Raw genomic sequence first — 22141 nt, forward strand, 5'->3', positions numbered from 1 at the left:
TAATCGGACCATTATACAAATCCATGTCGGTATGTTTTAACATGTATAGATCGAACCAGTCAATGGACAGAAGCACAACCCATAGTAGATATTACAACACAAACTGTAGCAGAAGCTTTTGTTAACACGTGGATTACTCGCTTTGGTGTCCCACTACATGTCATAACTGACAGAGGCACACAATTTGAAAGCGAACTATTCCTTGAATTGTCAAAAATTATTGGATTCTATAGGCTACGAACAACATCTTATCATCCACAATGCAACGGACTTATAGAAAGAGCCCACAGAACTATTAAAGCAGATATAATGGCCCGAAAAGAATTTTGGATTTCAGCTCTACCAATAGTCCTCTTGGGAATTTGAAGTATGCCCAACTGCACCAATTTTTCCTCATTTTATGCGGTCACAGTTACACAAATGTTATTACCACAACTAATGATTGGTACAGAAAATACGGAAACAATTACATAAAATTTTACAAGAGAACTACACAAAACTATGGCAAAATTTGATCTGACAGACTTTTCAAACAGAGAAAAATCAACAAAGAAAGCATACGTACCAAATCAACTTTAAACCTGTGATAAAGTTTGGATTATGATAGACCACGTTCGAAAACCATTAGAAGCACCCTATTCAGGTCCTTACATTGTACTCGAACGAACACCAAAATATTTCCTAATAGAAACGAACCCAAACACGCATACACAAGTTTCAATAGACCATTTGAAACCTTACATTGAAAACAAGCAAAAATGTACGCAAAATACAACTACCAACAAAAATAAAACACCCGACATTTTACTCCCTGAAAAAGTGCAGGAACATAAGATAAAAACAAGAACTTCAAGTAGGAGAGTTACATGGAAAAAAGACAATGAATACATTTATTATTAAAAAAATAAATAAATAAATAAATTAAAATAAAATAAAAATAAAAATATACATATATACATATATATATGAGCACTCCGTCTACTGGCAGGGTACCTCTCTGTACTGGCCAAAGATTTAGGTCACAAAACCAAAACCACTACTACCATCCTCTTCAGCACTATATTAAACTTCCTCTTCCCTACAGTGTAAAAGACAATTCTCACTTCCTAACTCTTCCTTACACCTAGTTACCCTGCTTACTGACTCCTCCCCTACCAGCCTGCTGCTACCATCCAAGTACGCTGGTGCCTTTTCAACGAGAATGAGGCAGAGTTTACTGAGTCGACGTCCAGTACACACGTGTTTTGACGACTGCTATACTCATGTCATCTTACCATGTTCGCAGTGTTAACAGAAAATAAAATAATCCTTCAAATTAGTATTTGTGTTGTGTCCTATTCAAACGAGATAACAGCAAATATTATAGTTCCATGCAAGAGCGTAAAAAAGGCCAAATTTAGTCTTAGAAAGGCCAACTTTTCAAAACAAGATGGCAGCCTCGATTATTATACATATAGTCCAATAAAAAATGTTGAAAAAATAATAAAAATTAAATTTTTTTCTGGTTTTATTTCAACCTTAGGGTCTAATAATGTGTTTTATATAAAAATAAATAATTTTTATAAATTTTTGTCTGTCAAATAATTTACGCGGCTGAAATACACATTTGCCTGTAATTTTTATTTTAAAATCTGCAAATATTGTTTTTAAATGAATCAATACCGTTAAACTACTTTTAATTGCATTTTTTTTTTTACAGAACGCAAATTGTGTAAAACCTTTTTTATGATTTTAGTGGAAAATACCAAAGCACCTAATTTTATTTTCTAAATTTTACTACTTTGAAAAATAAATAAAGAAATAAAATTGATTAATTAATTAATTAATAAATTAATAAAATAATGATAATAATAAAAAACAATCACTTGTGCCCCCACGACGTAAACACCCTCGAGAGACCCGACAAGTTGCAAAATCCCACCCCCACACTGTAGAGATCCCTAGATGTAAAAGATCTTTCTACTCCAGTAGTTTCTTCCCCAGAACTGCTAGACTTTGGAATTCCATTCCAGGTCACTGCTTCCCCAACTGTACTGACTTGCATAAGTTAAAGTGCAACGTGAACCAACATCTCGCTGCCCAAATCCCTACATAGTACCCCAGTAGATGTTTCCCCTGATAGTAGCCCCCTACACCAAAGTGGCAATGTGCCTTGTTTGGGGTGAAAATGTAAAAAAAAAAAAAAAAAAAAAAAAAAAATTCATAACAGATTAGGAAACAGTAAATTACTACTATTCTGGTTCACCGTAGGATAAATGTGCAATCGTTAAACGTAGTACTTTTTCCGAAACTAAAACAACTAGATATTTTCATGTCAAAGATTTAACAAAAAATTTCATAAAATATGCAGCAAAATAACTTTATTTATGTATAAAATATTTAATTATATGTAATTGTGTTATTTTTGTACATAAATTGTGTTTTTATTTGTAAGTGTTATTAAAATACGTATCGGCGTCTCGAATTAGCTAGCACATTCGTGGTGTCAATATGGAGGTAAGTTAAATGTCCTTGTCTTTACCCTGCCCAATTTGGGTAGCGGAATTCTCGCTAAACTTTCAAGAAACGATAATTTATTGACCCATATCAGCGCCAATTTCGACTATGAACTGTTTTATCTGATTAATTTATAAATATTTATCCTCCAAACAAAACAGAACAAGAAAAGAAAAACTCCAGTTGCACGCACGTCCGATTGTAATTCAAAATCGTTTAACACGATCATTTCACGTTTAATCGCCACATCAACACCAGGTGAAATTTTACGAGTTTCCACCGCAATGAGTCGATTAGACCAGCTTTATCGCCGGATTCTTATTTCACGGCTTTTTACTAAAGGCTGGGGGAAGCCGGAAAACCTAAAAAGGCTTTTCGACTGTCGCAAAATCATTTCGAACCGCGAAGAGTGCATCAAATTAATCCCACCCGATTATCCCGTTCACGTCGACAAAGATGTCATGATGGACGATCACCGCCTTATGGAGGGCCACTTTTTGTCGCCCTTCTCTCTCTACATGGCCGACGTGATGCCAAAGGAGGTAGAAATCGCTAGATTTCAAATGATAATGCCAAAGTCGTGGAATTCAAAACTGAAACCAATCTGTGTTCATTTGGGGGGCACGGGAGATCATTATTACTGGAGAAGGCGGACCCTCCTGGCGAAACCCCTACTCAAAGAATCGGGTATCGCGTCCATCATCTTGGAAAACCCGTATTATGGTGTGCGCAAACCCAAGAAGCAGCTGCGCTCGGCTCTGCACAACGTGAGCGATTTATTTGTAATGGGAGGGGCTTTAATTATGGAGTCTTTGGTCCTTTTTAACTGGTGTGAAAGACAGGGTTGGGGACCCCTTGGAATCACCGGAATCTCCATGGGAGGTCATATGGCCTCTTTAGCCGCATCTAACTGGAACAAACCCTTGTCTCTGATCCCTTGTCTTTCTTGGACCACAGCATCGGGCGTATTTACGCATGGCATTTTAAGTGAAGCCATCCCCTGGCGTGTTCTGCAGACACAATACCATGAAGAACAGGTTTATGCAACGGAGATCAAAAAACTTATCCAGTCTCCGGAGGACGTGGTTAAAGCCTATGGGGTAGAAGTTTCTCAAGGTTACCCCGAAAGTGTTGAGGAGCTCACCCAAATTTTAAGCAACCTTCGAAACCAGAACAAAGATTTTATCAAAAAAACTTACAGCAACTTTAAAACTGACGCCTGCGAGAATGCCATGTCGTTACTAAAGCAAGTCGGGACCAACAACTTCCTGGCGCTTCAGTCAAATAACGATAGCCAGAGTAGAAAAGTTAATGAAAAAAGTTCAACGGTTTCCAACCACAGTAATTCCAATCTCCGTTATATTTCCCCAGTAATTGAAAGGGACAACAACTCCATGAAAGCTGCAGGTAAATCGCGATACCTTTCACTTTCTTACGCCCTTGCCAAAACACAAATTGGTAAAACTAAAAAGTCAAAAGCTGAAGAGAAACAGTTTTCAAATCGCATTTCTGAAGAAGCCCTTAAGTTTATGCGTGACGTCATGGAAGAGTTCACTCACCTGGGAAACTATTCACAGCCCGTCGACACAAGCCTGATCATCATCGTTGCAGCTAGGCAAGATGCATATATTCCGCACGAAGGTGTCCTCAGTCTCAAACAGATTTGGCCTGAAGCTGAAGTCCGATACATCGAATCTGGCCATATATCAGCTTTTCTGTTCAACCAGAAAAATTTTCGCCAAGCCATCGTTGACGCTTTTGACAAACAAATTAAAAAATATTACTGAATGCAGTTCTGCTTCAATTATAGTCGACTATGGACCAATCACTTGGGATTTTTCAGGCAGATTTTGGTTCTTAAATTGTATTTTTAGTTCTGAAGTTTAGATATAATGCAAATAAACATCTTGCTACCCAACTCCCCACTAAAGTTTGCTTCCTTATAAATCTGGCCCCTATCACAGTAGCTGACTCCCTTGCATTTTAGTGAAAATATGCTGTTTGAGGCAAACAAGTTTGTTTTTTGTTTTTTTTTTAAATTACTGTTTACTTTTTTCAAGTTTTTAAATTTAATTAAAAATTTGAATCGCTAACAGCCATAGCGATTAATCCTTATGAAATAATTGGCTCATTATGTCTTAACATTGGCCGCTTTTTAAATTTACTTAATTTAACAAACCGCTGAAGGCAAACCATCTCTGAACTCTCAAGTCGACAGATGGTTGGTCTTCAAAACTGGAATCGCGATTGGATAGTCATATTGTGTGATCTTGTTCAGGACTGCCATGCAGGAGCCACCATGATTCGGCCCGTAGTACATGTAAAGCGCTTTTATTCCGCCATAAAATATTAGACGTGCCGAGTCAGCATTTTAAGCCATGACCTCAAGGAGCAAGATGCATATATATAAAAGCAAAAAACATGTAGCGAGTGGGTAGTTACACTCAGTAAGCATACAACAACTCTTCCTCTTACACCTTCGATTGAGAGTCCGCTATGTCTGGTGCCATATATTGACAGCCAGCTGTATTTGGTGCCGTGTAATGACAACCAGCCGACATGGTAGTTAGAAAGAGAGAACATGCTAGTGTTAAATACATGTCGGCGACGAATGTGGTAAACGAATAAAATAAAAAAACTTTTTCTTGCATCTGAAAGTTTGTGTGTTAGTTCTAATTTCCTTTGTGACTGTCTCTACATAAAACGGTTGGGTCAGAGAGAACGACAAAGTTACATACCGGTCAGGGAAGAAGACAGCTCAACCTGACCAGGGTGAATGCAGTTTCAAAGACAACAGCAATTTAACAAAATAAAAGTAAAAAATAAATAAAGTTCAGATATAACTAATCGATAATCAATAACGAATAATCGCTATGTCTGCTAGTAATTTACACTTTCATTTGAAATTAAAATTTTAAAAGATCAAAGGGTATTATCTGTTCTGTTCTGAAGAGGAAACAATTAAAAAAATTTTGTCCTAATTCAGAGCTTTGCTCCTTTTCATTGGAGCTGGATATCGCCTACATTTAAAACAGAATTTGTGTCTAACTTTCCTCTTGTATGGAGTGAAGAAAATAGGGTTTTAAAAATTAAATTGCAATTCTATTTTCTGATTAAAAATATAATTTCAAACCAAGATCTGCATGAAAACAAAGCCAAGAAAATCAGTTAGATTTGTTAACTGGTCGTCCTATTGTACAATTGAACTAAATGTTTTTATATTTTTAGCTGTGAATGAATTTTTAGTAATAGGGAATTGAATGATGATTTTCTAATATTAAAAACAAAACAAAACTTCATTCATTTTAAACCCTAACCTCTATGACATGCAACCGAGATTGTTTGCTGGAGGCGATGTGAATTTTTATTATTTGATACAGCAAAGCAGGGGGGGGATTCCCCTGTAAGATTAGTTTGATGCTTTGGTGCTTGTTCAGAATGCAACTTAAATAATAAGAAAAAATACACAAAAATCTTTATAATGTATGTACTCCTCACGGAACAAAAATGTCATATTCCAAAAATCACGTAAATTGATCAACTAGTTTTTTTAAGAAAATCCTTTTTAAGCGATCAATGTAAAATCGTTAGTATTACAAGGCTGATGTCGCAAGTTTGAATTATTGAGTTATCTACCTCTTTTTCTATGTGGTGACACAAGAACGTTCCTTTTTGCTTCTTACTCATAAAATTTGATTTTCTTTGTTAAAAATAAAACTACTTGATAGATTTACATGATTTTTGAAAAATGACATCTTCGTTCTCTGATGGGTATATGCATCATAAATATTTTTCTGTAGTTTTATTTTTATTTTTTTTTAATTAAGTTGAATTCTGGACAAGAACCAATGTTTTTTTTTTTTTGTTTTTTTGTATTTACCTATTTCATCTAAAAAATACTATGAACCATAATGAACTAATTGATAAATTTGACAATTATTGATTAATTTCTATAAATGAAGAGACAGGTAACTTTGCTGGAAATCTCATCTCCAGTAAACGATCTCGATTGTTAGATCTCTAGGCCCTTTTATAGGGATGGCCTTGGGTGTAATTCATTAAATTGTTTTATTTTATATAAATGGCCTGCCCTTTCGGTGCCAGGACGAAGGGATATTATTATGCAACATAATAGATGCAGGCAATCATGCAAAGTTTGAAATGAAACCAGGAAATTATTTAATCAAGAACAATAAGTGATGGAAATGTTTTTTGGATTCGTTAGAATGTTTTTAAATTCATTAGATACATCCTGATAAAATGTCAACTGAATGTTGACTTTTAACAGAGATGCATTTTTTTTTTCTTTTAAGATTTTTCTGTTCAAAAAAAAAAAAAAGGAACGAAAACCCAAACTTTATATGAATAATTGTCTCCAGAAGACTGGAAAAAAAAAAAAAAAAAGAATTTAATGAATAAAAAACATGGTATTCTATGCTTCCGACCACTTCATGGCACAGCTGAGATTCCCAGCTGAAAACCTACTGAACATATGATTTTCAAGGATTTTTAAGGAAAAATTAAGTCAATTTTTTCCATTCATTTAATGTCACTTTCCTTTAATCAGAGGTCAAACGTTTTTTGATATGAAAGCTCACTTTCCAGTTCATATGGTTCAGTCGGATCAACTGTAGCCAAATTCCACTCTATGCAATCCTGTCTAATTACTTAGCTCTTTTGGCTGGCCAACCTGAGATTTAAGATATCCGTGTGCAACGGTTGATCCAGGAGGATGAATAATGCACCACATGATCTTACCAGTGTAACCGATTCGTTCTTAGGGTAACCTCTATGCTCGGCATATATTTGAAGATACGTAGAATAACATTCTGACCCATACCTCAGGTTAACCCTTAGGCTATGCTGGCTGTTAATTTTTTAACACCTAGTTTTTACTATTACAAACAACTGCAACAATAGTGTGTTCAAGGACTATGGAATTCTTCTTTGCCCTAACTGCATTAATCAATGAATGAAACTCATGTTTGAATGTTTGTATTGTTTTTTGAACAAAAAAATTCTTTTTCAAAGACCCTAGACTTGATTTTATGTGATGTGAAAAAATTCACATCCATCGTAGGCAATGTGTGTAAAAATGCCATTGTAGCCCAAGGGTTAAAAATATGAGTTGAAAGATAAATGGAAACACATATTTTTGGAGGAAGTAACCTGATAAGTATTAAAGAAAAAATGTTTGCTAAGAAATATCATCCACACATTTTCATTTATCATTCAACATCTCTTTTAATTATATTTCTGAATTTTTGAGATGAGCATTGATTATTTGGTTTATTCAAACTACTGTTCTTATTTTGAGCGATATTCTTGCAACATTTCAGCAAATGTAACCCTCCAACTGTCTTCAGTTGTATTTTGTCATACTTGTAAACTTTCTTGTCAAAACCTGAAATTTTGAACAGAACCGTTTATTTAACCCAAGGGGGTAGCATTCTCTTGTTCTGTCAGTCATGATCGGGTAATAATTTGCAGTTGTTTAGTGTCGCTCACACTGAGGATTGAACCTTCAACCTCCAGAAGAGTTGTCACTTAGAACCGTATTTTACATAAAACTTTCTTCATCATGTTATGGGTTCTTGTGAACTTCTACCTGATTATGGCTGACGGAATGAGAGCATGTTACTCTTCTGGATTATTATTTAATTAATTTAGTGTTTTGTTTGAAATTTTGTGCAGATTCCCAATTCAGTGAAAAGATTCCTGATTTTGACAAGATACACTGAGGAAGGTTACATAGGCCGAAACATTGTGCGAATCACACTCAAAATGAGAACAGTTGTTAGAATAATCTAAATCATGCAACACGTCGTATCCTCACGAATGACTCGGAATGTTATTCTATTCTTCGCTGCGTACTTGTTAACCAGATTAACATGACACTATTAACAGATCCGCAGTCATTTTTGTCAGAACGTCTCATTTTAAGGATGCCGATGGTTTTGGTCATGTTATTTTCAAGGTGGAATTCTCATTATCATTTGATGTCTTTTATCACTTGGTTGAGTCAAATATAATTGGTGCTTAATTTCCTTAAAAAAAAAAATCCCTGAAATCCAACATTTGTCAATCGGGTCTCCAATCATGTTTTTTCGATTGCATCATGAAATTATCTGTCGTATAGAATGCCATGAGGTGTTAGTGTACAAAAGTAATCCCAAATTTCTGGCCTCGGAAAATTTAGGTCTTGTGGTATCAGTTGACCAGTGTCCCATCAAATGACGTAGAATCCTCTTTTTTGTATCCATGCGGTCTTTCAATCAGCCCCCGTAACCAAAGGATCCAATTTTTAAACATTTATTTTACAAACAAAGCAATATTTTTTTTTGATTTTTAATTGGTTACTTTTATCTTTTGTAAATTTGTGATTTTAAAAGGCAAACAGAAATAATTTTTTTACAAGTTCAAAGGGTATTTTTTATTATAAACAACTAACAGAAAAAAGTGCTAAGGAAACCAATATATCCAATATATAACAAATAAATATTACCAAAGGCAAGATAAGTTATTTTTCTATCTAATTTGGCTCCTGCTGATTATATTGTTGTTAATACAATGCTATGACATTTCAAATTTTTTGAGGTGAGAAAGACGCCAGAAATTTTGAATCCCTTTTGTACACTAGCACCTACTATGATAATAATTGATTTGTATTTTTATAAAAGCATCATTTATTGTCAGAGTTGGTCCCAAATTATTACACTAAAAATGTCAAATAAATATGATTTGATTTGGATAGAAAAATTTTATCAATATTTGAAAGGCCAGTTTTAATGGTGTTGGCAGGTGTTTATTAAAAATAGCAAGCTGAAAAAAAAAAAAAAAAGATGCTTTTTAGGTGAGATTCAAATGAATGTTATTTGTATTTTCTTTATATCAGAGATTGCCTATTTTTTGTGTATTTTGGAGAGAAATTACAAACTGTGACAATCAGTATTAAACATGATAATTTGTATCCATTTTTGATGCTTGCAACCAAAGTGGAAACAAAAATAAAATTTATCTGATTATAAAACAGTCAAAAATTAAAACTTTTATTTATTTTTTTTAATTTTAAAACTAATTGCTTTTATTTAAAAAAAAAAAAAATCCAACAAAAAACTGGATTCATATTATTTGGATTCTTTGTTCTCATCTTGAGTGTTATTTTCACATTTTTTTATTTTTATTTTATATTTCTTATTTTATTTTTATATTATTTTATTTTTATATTTCTTATTTTTTTATTTATTTCTTATTTTATTTTTTATTTATTTTATTTTTCTATTTTATTTCTTTTTATTTTTATTTTATAATTTGTTTTTCTTTTTAATTTTGTAACATCTTAATTTTATACCGCGACTTCCTTCCGTATCAAATATATAAATGAAACGAATAGTATGCTGTGTCCAGAGAACATGAGAACAGAACATCTGTCTGGTGGATGGCTGATCCATTGTGTTAACAGATGTGTGGATTAGCAGGCTTTACTGAAAAACTTTCATCTTCAGTGTTGAATTTTTTTGCAGGGAGGTTTTTATAGATATGAGAAAGAAGAAACGGCAAACGATGCAGGTAATTAACTCTCTACATAACTAAAATAATTTAATGGAAACAGTTTGATCCCTGTTGTGTTTTTGATGGGAGTAAAGACGAAGATTGTACAGGGCTTTTGGGGTTCTTGTCCAGAATTCTCCCTATAATAAAAAAACAAAAATAAAGAAAAATCTGTATGATGTACATACCTGTGATGAAACGACAGCATCATATTCCAAAAATCATATAACTTGATCAAGTAGTTTTATTTTTATAAAGAAAATCATTTTTAAACAATTAATAAGTAATAGGCATTACAACATAAATCTAGTAAGTATGAATTATTGTTGAGTTATCTTCCTTGCTTCCTATTTTGGCAGGCAATACAGTCTCTCTTCAGTTACTCATAAAATTTAATTTTTTTTTTAATTACTTGATCAATTTATATGATTTTTTGAAATATGACATTTTCATTTTGTCATGGGCATGTATATCGTACAGATTTTTCTTTGTTTTTGTTTTTTGATAGAGGAGGCAATCTGGACAAGAACCAGCCTTTTTATATTCACCCTAAATAAGGCCCATTCTCACTAGATTCTAAGGAGCTACTGTGAATTAGGGCCCAAATTTATAGGGGCATCCTATGTCGAGAGTTGTGCACTGAGATGTTTGTTCACATTACATTTAAATTTCTGCATGTTGGCACAATAGAAGAAATGAAGAACAGGGAAGGAATTCTAAAGGCAAGCGGTCCTAGGAAAGGAGAAAGCCTCTTGGCATCTGGGGACCGCTTCAGTGAAAGGTGGAATTTTGCTGCTTGTCGGTTTGGTCAGTGGGGTTTACTGTTGGTGCTCGCTTGTGATTCTATCTTTCTGAGCATTTGGTTGTTTACATGAGTATAGTTTTTATTTTAAGCTTGTATACAGAGATGTTCTTTCTGTAGGACAATAGAGAATGAAGGCATCCAAACACGTTCCTATATTTCGACATTAATTCCAACTCTGGAACTTTCTTCCATGGGGAGATCTTTGTCGTTGGCATCTATTGATTTAAAAAAACTGAAACATTTTAATTTAAAATTAGTTTTTATTTTAAATTTATATACAGATATGGCCCACATAGAAAGGAAAAGACATGGAGAACGAACCCCCTCCTCCATCCATTTACAAAATGGTTCAGCCGTCAATTATTTCATTTTGTCTTTATTGTCAACATAATAAGAATAGCTTTTAAATTTAATGATCGCTCCCTTTCATGGGTTAAGGGAGCAATCATTTATTCACTGTGAATGCCTTTTGTTTATACTTTCTTTAAACATTTTCGGGTTATGCTTTGACGGACAGATGACCACATGCATTTACGCATGCAGGAAGATCAAGGCAAAAATGGTCATCAAGACGAATATCTGCTTTCACGCATGAGTACGTTTTTGACATTTTCAATAGTCATCGTATTTATTACCTATTTTCATTATTTTTTTTCGTTTTGTGTGTGTGGAAATTCCGTTCTTCAAACAAAATAAAAACTGTCTTAGTCCTAAACGATTTTTAAATTGAAGAAAAAAACAATTCCTTTAGGAAGATTCTGTATTCGCTGCATTATTATAACAATACTAGCTGCATATACCCAGCCTTCCTCAAGTGAAACATATTGCCAGGGGGGGGGGAGGGATTAGTCACATACTATTTAAGCTACACTGAATATCCTAACTTGTTATAAAACGTGACTTCATGTTGGATTTAGGGAAACATAAAACACATCAATCAATGTCTATGAAAATCAAACATGAAGTAATTTTCATAGCTTAAATGGGAAATGACTCTCATATCTTAAATAAATAAGCTTACTTCCGGTTTTAAATGCAACTTTTGTCAGCTGTTAATAATTGAAAATAAATTGAATGTGAATAAAAATAAATTAATCTTAAATAATATTTCTAAATAGAACAATTAAAACGATTATATTGCAACAAGCAATAAAATCAAGCTCATTATTAAAATAGATTTTCTTTAATGTAATATGCAAATAAGGGTTTTCATCGAATGTAGATTTCTTTTGAATACGTAATATATATATATATATATATATATAGAAATCCTGCTGGGATATATAAGTCGGTATGAAAATTAATTTGTGAAACTGCCTTTTCTATCATTGTGAGTTGCATCTTCCGCTTGGTACGGATTGCGAGCTCACGTGACTTATTTTTTACCATTCTTTCCGATCTGGCAAGTTGATTGATGGCTGCCCAACTGTTGAGAGATGTCCACTCTAAAACATTTTCTCTCCATCTTTTCGTTCGCTTTCCTCTGCATCTTTTACCTTCTAATATACCGTCAAAGCATAACTTTGACAGTCAAGTGGTTGATCGTTTTAAATGGCCAAAATGTTTACTTTTGATTTTATCAAAGAGAGGGAGTAGAGAGTAGTTTGACAGAGGGTCGATAATTTTTTTTTTTTTTTTTTTTTACATAGGCATCACCACTTATCAAAGCCAAGAGGCCACTCGAGGATAAGGGTTAAAGAGTGTATAGTAGAAATTGGGCAATATAGTAATCGTTAGTAATGGAAATTTGGTAAATTTGTTAACATATGGAACGGCTCATCAAAAACTTGTTTACGTTAGACTTGAAGACAACCATATTGTAGTCAGCTGGAAAGCAGGTAAACGGAAGACAATTCCATAGGCGTACAGTTCTAAGAAAGAAGCTTTGCTCATGGAATCTATGTGTAGGTTTAGGCACAGATAAAGAGTGGGGGAAATTATTGATATTGTTTTCTGCTAGATGGGTGTTTCTTGTGAAAGTTTGGCATGGGGGGACCATAGATTGGAGCTCAGCCAAGCACTTGCCATGAAAATAACGATAAAGCAGAGACAAACTTGCAACATCTCTTCTGTGAGAAAGAGGTTGCAGGGAAGAGAAAAGGACATCCCCTATGAGGCTACAAAGTCTATTTTGAACTCTATCAAGGAAGGATAAGTGCTTTCTAGCAGCTCCTGCCCAAATGTGGCAACAGTACTCCATCCTTGGACGTACCTGGCTCTTATATAGATAGAGAATTGCATCAGCAGTGAGATATCAACTGGATCGATAGAAGGATCCCACCATTTTTCCAGCGACCTTGGCAATGAACTTAATGTATGTGTTCCATTTAAGATCAGGAGTAAACGTCAAGCCCAGAAGCTTGTAAAAACATGAGACCTCTCCAAGACGAGAGCCATTCATTTCAATTGATCCCAGATGGGGATCAGAGCATTGATGATGTAAAGATAAAAGCTTAGTTTTAGATGCATTAAAAGTAACAAGTCACCTCTTTCCCCATTGTACGACTTGCTCAGGATCAGAGGAGAGAGAATCAGAGAGAACTTGGTCGTTTACTGTCTTAGATGTGCTACCATAGATAGTAGTGTCATTAGCATAGATGTCTGCGAATGATTTAAGGATGTGATTTGGAAGGTCATTAATGTAGATCAGGAAGAGAGTTGGGCCCAGAATGGACCACTGAAGGACTCCAGCATTAATACTGAGAGCTTCTGATTTCTGCCCATCAATCACTACTTTTATGAACCTATCAGAGAGAAATGATTTAATAAGTGAGAAGACATTTCCAGCTATACCGTAGTTGGAGATCTTGTGAAGTAAACCTTTATGCCATACTCTATCAAAGGCCTTAGATATGTCAAAAGCAATTGCTGTAGATCTAGCAGAACGGAAACCATATTGCGTGTCACTAAGAAGGTTATTTTTGATGAGATGGTTGATTACTTCTGTATTTAACACAGATTCCAGCAACTTACTCATGACGCACAGGAGACTTATTGGCCTGTACTGAGAGGGAGATGAGCGATCACCTGAATTCTTAAATACAGGGCATACTGATGAGATTTTCCAGGGTGATGGGAAGCAATTCTCCTTAAGACAACGTTTAAACAGTTTTGTAAGTATGGGTGCTAGTTCTGGTTGAAGTCTTTTGAGTACTATAATTGGAATACCGTCAGGTCCGGTTGCTTTACTGGAATCAAGGTTTTTGATTTGCTTGGCAACATCACGTACAGATATTTGTATATCACATAACGTGTTTTCTGATACAGGAGGAAATATTGGAGGTTGGCGGCCTTTGTCGCAAAGTGTAGAGTTAGCTGCAAAGTTCTTGGCAAAGAGTTTGACTTTGTCTGATGCTGACGAGATTACCTCAGGTCCATTGATGATAGTTGGGATAGAGCACACGCTTCTGTTCAGGATTCTGTTTGCTATTTGCCAAAACTGGTGGGAACCAAGCTGCTGCTCAGCTACTTTGGACTTAACAGACTGAGCATACAACTCTCTTGCAGTCTTTATTACATTTTTACAGTGGTTGCTGGCAGTCCTGAAAGCGGCTTTAGTCATCTATTATGTTGGAAGCAATGGAAAAGTTGATTTCTGTGCGCAATGGCAGCAACACATTCTGGAGAGAACCATTGTTATGTTTTTCGAGGGTATGAAACAATCTATACTTACAATTAACCATTCCGTCAGATCTGATGCTATAGAGGACACATCCTTTTTAAACATGGAATGCAGATGTAGATCTGATATAAATGTACGGAACCTATCCTAGTCAGCTTTAGAGTATCAATATACTGTACGATAGAGAGGTACATCTGTGAACTTATCACATTTCATTTTTATCTTAACTGATACAACAGATTGGTCAGAAGATCCAAGTGGAGACAGAACGAAAGCTGAACACAGTTTGGGGCAAGTTGTAAGAAAAAGGTTTAGGAGACTTGCATACTGGCCGTTAGTATCGGGCACACGGGTGGGTTTGTGAACAATCTGAGTGAGGTCATAAGCAATGGAGAAATGACAGAACCTCCCCTCATCATTGGTCTTGTTTGAGTGAGTTAACTATTTCACATTGTGAACATTAAAGTTTCCACAAACATGAATATTAGCTGAAGGATAAGCAGATAGGACGTGGTCAATTTTCTCAGATATGCTTTTAAAGATAGTAACTCCGCTGTTGTGGGGGCAATAGAGAGTAAATATAAATGCAGTAGTTTGAGCAAGTGCAACCCGGAAGCACATGTAGGGTAAGTTAGGATCTTCTCTGGAGATGTCCCCACCACATGGAAAGCCATCTTTTATATAGGCACATCCTCCATGCCCATGGCGATCTCGGGGGTTGGATTTAGAGGTTAAGTTAGAGTATCCTTTAATTACAAACTCTAGGGAAATAGTCTGTCCAATGCCAGTTTCACTTAGAAATAATATGTCTGGTTTAGTCTCCTATAATTGGGTTTCAACCTCTGAAAGGTTAGAAGTAGACCCCTGATGTTAGAGAAGGAGACATGTAGTGGGGGTCTATGTTAGAAGTTGGAGATCCGGTTTTAATCGTGTATTTTGGGTTTTTTCGATCAGTTGATGTCCCCTAATAAAATGCATTATGTGATGGAAACACCTCAATGCAAATGGCTAGTTGTTTAGTTTCTATATATTAATTAAATTGTGAGCAGACAAGAATATGACTTTATTATAATACAAGATTCAAGCAAGCAAGGACGGTCCACAGTTTTATATTTATTAAAAATTTTCCTCAAACTATTTGACAATTATTTACAAACAAAAAAACCATTGATTATAAACACGGGTCCATGTTAAATCTTATTTTAATCACCTAAATTATTTCTAGTGAAATGAAATGGTTTCTTTTCTATATTTTTTTTTTAGGATTGATAATCTATTTATTTATTTTTTTAAATAAAAATCAGTATTTTATATATAAGTACTTTTTCCTAACATTTTTTTAGTTTAAACTTTTTCCAGGTTTTTTTTTTTTTTTTTTTACACCTTGCTTTAATGGGTTCCCAACAAGAGAAGGTTTAGACACACAATCGTGTTTTTCGTGTGGAGGAAAAACATATCTTCCAAACTGTGGGCACTGGATTGTACCAAAAACATGACTCCGCCTAGAAAGATGCTGAAACATGGCACAATCTTGTAAAAGTAATGCAAATAGATTAGGTTTTCATTCGTTTTGTTGGTGCTGTGTTACATGGTAAATGATGTTTCGTTGTTGCAGAGAGCAAATTCATGAGAATCGAAAGCTGAATGGCCTTTTTTTTTTTTTAATAATTTTACTCATAGAATTGAAACTAAATCAAGCAGTATTTGTAAAAGAAAAAAAATTAATTATAAAAAAGTTATAAAATATTGTCCCATAATTTTTTTTTTTTTTTTGTTACATTGATTTACCCCAAACAAAGCACAGTGCCACTTGGGTAAGGACACAATGTAGGGAGTTGAGCAACAAGATGTCTGTCCACATTACATTTAAATTTCTCCATGTCAATCAGAAGACTGATGAAATTCTAAAGTCTAGCAGTCCGAGGGAAATAGAAGACTTTTCGGCATCTACCAGGGAAGGAGTGGGATTTTGCTGCTTATCGGGTTAGTCAGGAATGTGTACATCCGAGGTTTGAGTGCAGGACTTAATAGGTTAGAGACAGTTTTTTGGACCCCCCCCCCCATCTAAGAGGGATGTTATCTCGAATCTTCAACAAAATCATATGACAGAATTGAATATGTCAAAATTAGTAACTTGCCACAGACAGACAAGATGAGATCTCGTCTGTCTGTGGCAAGTTCACGTTCAAACGTAATTTTTTTTTAAATCTTAAAAATCAACGCTAAAGATGAGTAAAACGAAAACGCTTCACTCTGTTTTCTACGTTTCAGAACTTCGGATGAAAAATGCACTCAAAATTTGGACTGTTTTTTTCATACCCAAACGTTTTGTTTTCCCAAAATGATGATGACACCAACATTGCAGTTGTTATTTTTTTTTTATTATTTTTTTTTTTTGTACAAACGAGTCACTGCTTATCAAGGCCAAAAGGTCGATCGAGGATGAGAGTTAAAAATTTTGTCAGAAAAGACAAACTGTGAAGATTGGTAACAATGGCTGAAACTGGACAAAATTTGATTTGGAGGATGGCTCATATTGGACTTGAAAAGGACCATGTCGTAATCAGCTGGGAAGCAGTCCCTTTTTATTGTATTCCACAGACGGGTAGTTCTTGGAAAGAAACTTTGCTCATGGAAGTTCGGTTTAGTTTTAAGTACGTGGAGGGAGAAAGGAAAATTATTGACAGTGGTTGTAGTTAGATGAGGTTTCGTGAATGTTTCACAGGGAAAACCATAGATTGAGCTCAGTCAAGCACCTGCCATCAAAATAACGATAGAATAGAGAAAAACTAGCAAACTCTTGTTTTGTGAGAAAAAAAAAGAAGACATCTATCGCTGGATTTCAAAGTCAATTTTTAATCTGTCAAAGGCAAGAAAGTTTGCTCATAGCAACACCTCCACTGATGTGGTAACAGTACTCCATCTTAGGGCGTATTTGACTTATACAGGTAGAGAGAGGATCGAATCGGGAGTGAGATATCTTCTGGAGCAGTAGAATAATCCAACCATTTTTTCCAGTGATCTTAGCAAGAAATTGCATATAAGCCTTCCATTTCAAGTCTCGAGTAAAGGTCAATCCTAGAAACTTATCAAGGCAGGGGGCTTTCTGAAAGGGAAGAGCCATTCATTTCAGCTGGTGCAAAGTGTGGATCTGAGCGTTGGTAGTGGAAAAAGAAAAGGTTTGTTTTAGACATCAAAAGTAGTCAGCCATCTTCCCCATTCCATTTCACAACATGCTCTACATTAGAAGAGAGAAAATCAGCAACATCCTGATCATTAATGCTCTTCATAGTGTTGCCATAGTTAAAAAAACATGACTAGAATTTTGAAAACTTTCCACATGACAATATTAATGTTTGAAACTTTATGGTATTTTTTTATTTATTTATTTGTTTTACAATAATTTCTAACAATATTTAATATCCATCACAACTCGCATCCTGTAAATTGATTTGACAAGCAGATTGCGACAATGACTTCCGGAATAAAAGCCTCGCTGAACAGTTGTATATGGTCGTTTTTTTATTTTCTCCCCTGAAGAAGAGATACTAGTCTTGAAAATTAGGGACATCAACATCTACCATCTTATACGGCACATTATGTTGGTAAATAAACGTAATATAATTGAAAATTCTTTCTAATATTGTCATTATTTTTTTTATATGCTAACTCATGCATATGGTGCTTCCCAAGAACCGCATCGATATAGCCTTCAAACACAACTCCTTTCTATCATATTTTCATTTCTGTGGAAAAACAAGTTGAATAGTGTTTCCTACCGTGAACGGGAATTTAAAAACAAAAAATATAATGGCAGCATTAGTGCAATAGAACCAACTCACATGACAATGTGAATTTGCAATCAAGTTTAACCTAATTGTGTTCGCATTATTGTGATCTTGTAGGAGAAAGAACATCTGAACTTAATATTGGAATAAAGATAATTTTCATTGCAGTTCTTATTTACTTGTCTCCCCATGAGGGCAAAGTTAGACACAAGGTCAGTTTTAAATGTGGAGAAAATCAAGTTCACAAAAATAAAGAAAAAGGCATTCTGGATTGGAGCAAAAAATAAAAATTGCCTCAGTCCAGAAAAATTTCTCCTTCACTGATCGAGTACAGAAATGAAGTGTAGTATCAAAACAGTTTGTTCCTAGTAAAAAGGTCACTTAATGCTAATCTGATTAATGCAAGGTGGAACGATAAATTTGTTGCCCTAAAGAAAACAACACTACAGTTTATTTTAAAACTTTTATTGTAAAAATCAATTCAGTTAACTTTATGTAGTAGAACTGACATCTGTTCAATGTAGCCGCCTTCAGCCTCAATCACTACCTTGATATAGGTTTGGAACTAGGAGTTTACCTTTTCTACTGTCGCTGGCAGGAGCTCGGCAGATGGCAGCAATCAGGCTGGCTTTTATATTGTGGGAGGTCATGTTGGTGATGTTCTCGACGTATGACCAAACGAAGTAATCCAGTGGGGTCAGGTCGAGGGAAGAGGGGTGCCAGTGAGAGAAGGGTACAAAGTTGTAACACTCCTGAAACCAAGGTCTCTTTGAATTTGTTGGCTAGCTCCAAGTTTTGCTGTTACACTCAGGGTCTGCCAGCGGCCACCTGATTGCACCAGGATATCACTACGTTCTTCAGCACGTCCAGGTACATTTTGGTGTTGATTTTCAAGCCGACTTCAAAGATGTGAGATGGCATAATGTGACCCTCACTTGAAACAACACTAAAGATCATAACCACGGCTAGAAACTTTGTTTTCATCACCCTGGACATGTCCCTGTTATTCATGACAATCCAGCAATGCATTTTGAGAGTGTTGGCGATGGTCCTGTTATAACTTGGATCGGTAGAGAGCATGAACTGTACAGTGGCGCATCTCTGATCTCGCTCGTTGAACATTGTGTCACTTTCAAACATGATAGAAGGCTCCTATTACTCTTGGGATTTGTACACAACTGGTCTGCAACAAAAAAGAAAACCGGTTTTCATAAAACAGAAATGGAATCATGTCTTTTCTAAGGCGATAATTTTATCGTTCCACCCTGTAACTGGTGCAATTATAATTTGCCTTTTTGTTTAAGATTGGAGCAAGAGTTGCTTCCCTTGGTATAGATAAAAAAAAAAAAACATGAAAAGAACGATTTTGTTTTCATTAAATTCATTCACAAATTAACATCAGATCTTTGCACGTCGATTCACCCCTAACGAACTTGTTAATTTCCCAGGAACTTTTAATCTCTGTTCTTGAATGAGCATTTTTTTTTTTTTTTTGTCAATTTCATATCAGTTTCTGACCAAATTTATCGCTGGCTTAATTTAATCCACATTCTTTGAAACAATATTTGCTTCTTTATCATTATTAGAGTGAAATTCAAAAATCAAAATATTGAATTTCAAGTAAAACAAAATGGTATCTGCTTAGTTTTCATGTCATAGTAATGGACATATCCAAGAATTACGAAAAACGATAAGGTAGGAAGTTAATTATTAATGAAAACTGTTTTCAAAGACAACAAAAATTAAATTTTGCAAAAAAAAAAAAAAAAAAAAATTAAAAGTTCAAATTGCAAGAAAAGAGAGTTGATTATTTCCTGCAAACTTCAAATTTTAGGCCAATTTAGCAAAACTCAATTTTCACTAATTGCTTCCAAAAACTGTTTTCATTAATAATTAATTTTTAACTTATTGTTTTTCATAATTTTTGGATATATTCATTATTGCGACATGACAATTAAGTTTTACTTTAAATTCAATATTTTGAATTTTGCTATTATAATGATATAATTACAATCTTTTGTCAACTGTTTGCAAACTTATTTGATATCACTGAAAAATAATGTTTTTGCTTTGCCATTTCAATCAAATATTTTTTTTTTCATTTTGAACATAAATCCATCTGTCAGCACCTTTGTCTCACCCTAATAATGTTAGACCAACAGTTGTTCCATCGGCAGATCATGTAGGTGTGAAATTCTTCATCGAGAATAGATTTTCGATGGAAGATGTTAAAAGATCTTTAGCATCAGAACTGGAGAGAGTTAACGATGATAGGATTTCGGAAGCAATAAAAGTCGAAAAACCAAGAATCAGGCTTTCGGATTGAGAAAATAAATTGACAATATGATCTTGTAAGTTCAGAAGCATGCCCAACTGAAAAGAGGAGAACAGGGGAAATGACAGCATCACATATCTCCTCATGAAATTCAATGAGTATTAAAAAAAAATTTTTTTTTTATTATTTTGTTATTTAACAGACAATTGTATAAGTTCATATCACTGCTATAAATTCTTGTCTTTGAAAATTAATTGTCAGATGAGATATTGTCTATTTGAATTAACTTTTTTAAAGCTATGTTAGAATTTTAAATAATTTCATAACCATAAACCATTACTCAAATTTTGTCTCCGTGGATAAGATGGCTCATTTCAAAATTCCATATAGATTCTCGAGTTCGACAACACACACCTGAAGAAGATCAGAGGTTACATCGGCTGAAATGTGGTGCAAATAATATTCAAGAAGAAAAGGATAGAAATTCCTTGTTTTGTTTTTGTCTTAAAAAAAAAAAAACGTTTGAAACGTTCATCCTTTCTCTATTCTTTATCATTAGAAAATAATTATCCAACAAGATTACATCTGTGGCAATTCACATTCAAACGTAACTTTTCAAATTAAATTTTTTCAAGTATAAATTAGCATTAAACAATTCTACTTAACTAATGAATTTATAAATTATCTATATATAAAAGCCAAAATGTGTGTTAATGTGAGCATTTTTTCTGTATGTCTGCCAAAGGCTTTTTTGGAGGGAGTTCTCCGGGAGGGGGGGGGAATACTATTTCTTAGAACTTTTTATATACTCCTTAGATTATAATATCTACGATTTACGAAATGACGTCGTAAATATCTTTTATTTCAGCGACTTTTATCTTACAAAATTCGCGTTGTGAATTCATTTTCTTTGCTACTATGCCGTGATATTTGACCTATACGTTGACATTCAAACACCTGCGTTTTTAAACGTTTATTTTCAGCGGTTCTCAAATCCCTGCCTTCGTGGCGTCATGCTAAGTCATCAGACTATTAACCTCAAGGCTTCGGGTTCGAGCCTACCTCCCTCCCAAAAATTTTTTCGATTGTTTTTAACAAGTTTAACATCGTTAATATTTAAACAGGGTTATTACTTCACTTATTTAATCACCATTTTGTTTTGATCTACCCCCCCCCCAACACACATACCTCCAAACACCTGGACAACGCCGCTAGTCTTTTTATAAAAGATAACGATTGTTTCCGCAGTTCAAGTCCTTCCAGATTAATGTCAAGTTCAGTAATGGTTACAACTCATAAATAAGCTTGACTTTGTGTCAGATCCAGCCATTGTGGACGGAGAGGGCAGGTAAATAAATGACAAATGTTTTTTTTTATAAACGTGTGATGCTTGTAACTTATCAAACGGGTTATTCACACACAAGGAAAAATATTGAGAGATAAAAATTGAAGGTAGAAAAAAAGAGTCTTAAAAGATTCAGTAAACATTGAACTAAAAAAAAAAAAAAAAAAAAAAAAAAAAAAAAAAAAAAAAAAAAAAAAAAAAAAAAAAAACAAACAACTGACTAAGGGAAATTGTGAGAACTGTTTCATCACATCACATC

The 22141-nt window shown here is 34.5% G+C and overlaps 1 protein-coding gene across 1 annotated transcript; it reads left to right on the forward strand.

Moving 5' to 3' along the window:
- Positions 1–1888: 1888 nt before the first annotated feature.
- Positions 1889–9528, forward strand: LOC145260368 (protein ABHD18-like). The gene has a single exon (XM_080118308.1). It carries the CDS (start codon positions 2781–2783, stop codon positions 4281–4283), a length of 1503 nt encoding a protein of 500 aa, XP_079974434.1. The 5' UTR covers positions 1889–2780; the 3' UTR covers positions 4284–9528.
- Positions 9529–22141: the final 12613 nt, after the last annotated feature.

This window comes from Euprymna scolopes, chromosome 36 (genome assembly GCF_053919585.1).
Source record: "Euprymna scolopes isolate OS-2025 chromosome 36, ASM5391958v1, whole genome shotgun sequence".
Lineage (NCBI taxonomy): Eukaryota > Metazoa > Mollusca > Cephalopoda > Sepiida > Sepiolidae > Euprymna > Euprymna scolopes.

Excerpts from the sequence above, each read along its gene's own strand:
- LOC145260368 (XM_080118308.1), top strand. The coding sequence starts at position 2,781 with ATGAGTCGATTAGACCAGCTTTATCGCCGGATTCTTATTTCACGGCTT.